We start from the raw sequence: 5,419 nt of genomic DNA, 5'->3' as shown, positions 1-5,419 counted from the left end.
CCACCAGCATTATTTCAACAGTATATCGGATCAAACTGTTAACGTAACTTTCTGACATTGTCAGTTAATGATTCCGGTTGCAAATATTTACTGCGAAAAATCGTCCGATCATGTCATGTGATTTATATCAGCTTTATGGTAAGGCATGACCTTCCAGACGGAACCTCAATTCAAAATTCTTACTATTATGCAGCGAAAACTAAAAATATGCATAGACGCACAAACACATATTGTACTCATCAATATAATTAATGAACATCCATGTTTGTATAACATGCATACACACATGTATACAAATACATACACAGATACAGAGGAAGAGGTCGCATCAAGATCATTGAACCGCTGATATTGTCTCCACATCGGTTATAAATAACGCTATAGATGGGTTCACAGTGTGAATCAGTTGGATGGTAAAGGATGAGTAAAGTGACATATGATACTTCAATGGTTACGAACAGACAGAAAAACAAAAGTGTATTGCGTAACTTGTGTAAAACATGCATATATGACACACATATACACACACATGCAAGCACAACGGACCAAGTACTTTCATGAACATTCACATATGGTTAAGTCAAAATAACTGATATAAAACTAACAGTATCTTTTTAATAAAACACTTTATTAACGTAGTTGGAAATAAATAGCCAGAAGATTATTTACAATATGTGTTCAAGAAAATAAAATAAATCTACATATTTATGAACAATGCAGCCAGTTTCCAGAGAAAAGCAAATAAAATGGTTGAAAATGTTTGAGATCAGCATGAAAGATATATACAGAAATCTAAACACCACGCACATGGTATTATACATGAAAAATTACATTTAAAAATAATTATCGTCTGTAAAAGTCTAATCAATTAAAAGAGGTATATACAGCAATGCATAGAAAACGTCTATTGGTATTGGCACGCATGGATTAAGCTAAGCAAACTCCATTTACAAATCAATGAGATTAAAAGGACAAAACATGTAAGAACGAAAATGTAACAACCTTTAGTTCCACAAAACAAAACGACCGATAGGAAACCAATAGGTTATATAGTGTTAAGGATTTTAAAATAGCACTACGATATTGAATTACGGTAATAAACAATGAAAATTTTTAATTATAGCAGTTGATGAAAATATCGAATATTTCTTTAACAACCTTTAATTGAACTGGCTATACTACAGTCAAACAATAATGAAAATAAAAAAAATGTAAAAATAATATGTTTGGTTTTAAGCAACAACAAAAATGTATAATGGTATAAAATGGTAGAAACAAATTTCGAGGATGACTGTGCTAGATGCTGATAGATCACTAATGGTAGGTATGAGTATGCGATCGTGGAAAATATATATTAAATTATTGGGACTGAGATAGTATATTGTATAAAATCTTATAAAAATATTAGGTATGAAAATGATGTGGAATTCTTAAAACACACAATATAGGAATATCGTAGAATATCACAGAGATTTGGTGCGTCTTGACATATACATTATATTAATTGGTACTTTGGAATTAAAACCGCAAGATATTTCCCTATATCTCTTAAGACCCAGTATTCAACTAAAATTCTGTTTTCTTCTGTTGTCCAGGATTGAATAGATCCCGAAACCGTACTCTGGCATGTTAGGTTCGTGCTCGGCACATTTCCACTGACGCACTGGATTATTTCAAAATCGCACAAAATTGTCGAGAGCTTGACTGAGAGACCGTTGAGATCTTTGCTCAGCTGGCCGTATATCTTTGAAGAATCTTCATTAAATCTCATTTGTTCTGTAAACATGATAGCTGCTGCCATGGAATCGTAGTCCGCCTTTATTATTTCCATCTGAAAGAAGTTAAGAAAAGCCATGAATATTCTTTATCAAAATATTTTGCAAAAGTTAGATTTGAGGCAAAAACGACATGTAAAAATGCTTAATACTCATTACATCACTTCCGGTACCACCTCGTGATCTTCTTCCTTGTCTGCCTTTACTACTTATGCAAAAAGAATCAGCAGTAGCAGAAAAAGACAAAGCAAGAATACTACATGTATATCATCATAGCTTGAAGGGCACCTAAAATGTATTGCAATTACTTACCGCGTTTGTCGATTTGACCTTTCTTTCTTCCTTTTTGAAATCAATATTTCCGTTTTTGAACGCGTATTCCGTTTTACGTTCAATACTATTGACCATATCTGTATTCTTGATGCGGTCAGTACTCTGAAAAACAAGAAAGAAACCATTGTATAATAAAAAAAAAATATGAGCAAACCAATAAAAACTCCATTCCTACTAGTATTCCCATCTTCTTTATATTTTTGTTAGCATGAGCATGCTTACGTCAAAAAGTTCGGGGGAAAAGGCGGAAGAATGAATATTGTAGTAACAAGCCAATGACGAAAGAAGTTTGTTTTTTAATATTTTCGGGGGGGGGGGGCTTTACAATTTACTTTTTATATTCATGCACCTTTACAATATCTCTTCTGATCATTTTAAAGTGAGAAGAATTGCTTGCATGTTCTAAAGTAGGTAAAGAATCGAACTCGTAACCAACGGGTCGAAGGTTATATACCGATTTAGACCAGTCTTGCTTGTCTGCCTCAATGTATCCTTAGGAAAAGAACACATTACTTCAACATGATATAACAACGAACGTGCTCATCATAACGTTAAAACACAATCAAGCAAGATCCATGTTAATCCGACAGGTAGTGACCACAAGAAACAGTACACTGAAGCTAGAAGATCAGTAAAGCATAATACTAGGCGGAATTATAAACATGACACGTGTTATCGGTCAGTCTTACCAGGATATATTTTATCCAAATACGTGCAGGAAATGATTCTGTACAAATTACTATTGGCTCAAGGACAAATGTTTCTTTATAAACGTTAAGGGTTTCCCCCTAACATCTATCATCTCCTTTACACAATAATGTGTGGAGGCCTTTCAATAAATACTAAACAGATACAAGAATATATGCGTGTCTTAAACAACAACAATAATACCTCATGATCAATGACAGTTTAACTTGATACAGTGATTTCATCGACAGATGTTCTTTGACCGAGGAAACAAACTTGGAGAGCCGGTGAAATGCTACCACCAGTTCGCTATTATTACTGTGACTACTACTACTACTACTACTACTAATAATAATAATAATAATAATAAATATTGATGGAGAAATCACTGAAATAGTATTAATATAATAGGCAGAAATGCTTACTTACATATTTTTCTTTTAGGCCCGTTATCATATCTTGTGCTTCCTTCATATGCAGAATAATGTTGCGTAATTTCTCTTTAATCATTGTGGTAGCAGAATCTTTTGCAGGGATACATGGCTTGCCACAAGATACGTGCCACTTTCTATAATTAGGATTTCCGCAAACAGATGGCGCTATTGCAGGAGTTATCGAACTTGGTGCTCCTTGGATAACCACGATACACAGGTTGAGGACAACTATAGTTCCGAAAATCACTCTATCAACTGCAATTAGAAGAGAAATTTTTTTTAACTTCCTTTGTGCAAAATGTTGTAATTAATAAACATTAGTGTAATATTAATGCAGAAAATCAATCAATAAACTAAATGAACTATAGCCAAACATTACACTTTGTGTCCAACAGAAATTTTCATCCCCCAGGTGACTTCAAATATTGATTAATTTCTTCAGATTTTATACCGAGGCGAAACATGCAATCGCATTCGTAGCTTAATTCTGACACAAATATTGAAGATTTAGTTTTCCCATCCCAAAAATAATAACTAGATTATTCTACATATTGCAAATAACAGATTCGATTTTCACAGAAAGTTTGGATCGAGTTAATATATTGAATGATGCCGTGTATGGTACCGATGCGAACCTTTCATGATGTTCATCTTGATCATGCTTTACAAAAGTATACGAAATATTCTAGTTATTCTGTTTGTCCGACGATAGTCTTATTGTCTTGTAATATTTGTCTCATTTACTTATATACAAGATACATGACATGAATCGGGAAAATCACAGGGACCGGTAAATTCAGTATCTGACCAATCGCAGATCAGTGCTATAATCCTGTGTCAGTCACCTTCTAAATTTATATACTAGAAACGTCTAAGGCACGTACTTCCGGACGGGCACGGCTCGTGGCTTTATCACTGGACTGCAACATTTTATAGGCGGAATTATAGTCATTAAACTTGCCGGCTGTCGAAATGATTAACTGTGTTACACCGCAAATAACCGTAGACGTTAAAGATACTGTGACTACTGGCGGATTACGTCTAATTTAAGCACATAAACACGGTCTTAAAATGCACTGCAAAGACACACAAAGAAACACAACAATATGCAAAGACACACAAAAAACGCACACACACGTAATCTAAAGTAAATAACCCTATGATTAACTCGAAATATGTTCGTACATAGCTGATAATTTAATTAAATAAAAATATTAAAAAATGATGGTTGTTATTTTGTTTAATTTTCAAATCCCTGTCGATCGTCTGTCTGTTTGTCATGTTGTTTGTCAGTCTTACCGTTACCGTTAAGCACGGGTTATTTTCACTTTTATTTATAACCTTGATAATTTAACTGAGAGCAACTGGTCAATTTTGTTAAAGATTCAAGAGAAAGATTTCACAACTTTGACGGCATAATTAACAATAAAAAGGAATATGTGACAAGCAACGCTACTGCACACAATCATACACTTGAATGACTAGAATGTTCATTTATATATGATAGTATCTGTGCGATACGTTAATTATTCTGTTTTCAATGCTATTGAACTATATGATTTTGGGTGTTATCTCGATGAATTTTGCATATAAGTGCATTTGTTTATTCAGAAGAAGGATGGAGAAATTTTTAGCTACAAGGATTCTTTGATGCGACTAGCAGATAAAAGCTATTTTTAAATAAAAATGTTATTATATTCTTTAAAGATAAATAAAGAACTAAATGAATCATATTTACTCAACTTGACCAGGGGAAAAATACATATCGTCACGTAAGTTACAGTTTCATAGATTCCTAATCAAAGATTGTGACCGTATTTTTCAGATAGTGTTACGAATCCGTGGTCCTAAACTAAATAAAAGAAAAGAGCGAAAACCAACAAGTTTTGCAAAATTCAACAAATATTGTTTTCCATAGATACAAAGAGAACATTTTAATAGAACTTCCAGTAATGCGAATTAAATCTCAAATAGTCCAAAAGATTTATTACAAGTCCAAATGTATAAAGTTCCTACTTAATTCCAATGATATTCCAAATAAGTTCCAATATTGAACGGGTTGACATGCATGTAGTGTCGACTATGATCATGTGCCAGTGGCCTGTAGTGTGGCGATGTGTTAACAGTATTTTGATGAATCACGATAATATAATCCAAAAATTTTCTTGTCTGAAATCAGTATCATTCCAA

General features: G+C 33.3%; 1 protein-coding gene across 1 annotated transcript; it reads right to left on the bottom strand.

The window, feature by feature from the left end:
- Positions 1–658: 658 nt before the first annotated feature.
- LOC149795750 (uncharacterized) lies at positions 659–3,937 on the bottom strand. The gene is made up of 4 exons (XM_089964129.1): positions 3,865–3,937; positions 3,225–3,484; positions 2,088–2,210; positions 659–1,831 (listed from the first exon to the last, which is right to left on the bottom strand). The coding sequence occupies exons 1-4, from the start codon at positions 3,887–3,889 to the stop codon at positions 1,496–1,498; spliced, it is 744 nt and encodes a 247-aa protein (XP_089820255.1). The 5' UTR covers positions 3,890–3,937; the 3' UTR covers positions 659–1,495.
- Positions 3,938–5,419: the final 1,482 nt, after the last annotated feature.

This window comes from Sinohyriopsis cumingii, chromosome 7, assembly GCF_028554795.1.
Source record: "Sinohyriopsis cumingii isolate HCF-2022 chromosome 7, ASM2855479v2, whole genome shotgun sequence".
NCBI lineage: Eukaryota > Metazoa > Mollusca > Bivalvia > Unionida > Unionidae > Sinohyriopsis > Sinohyriopsis cumingii.
This window is presented reverse-complemented; position numbering and strand designations above follow the sequence as displayed.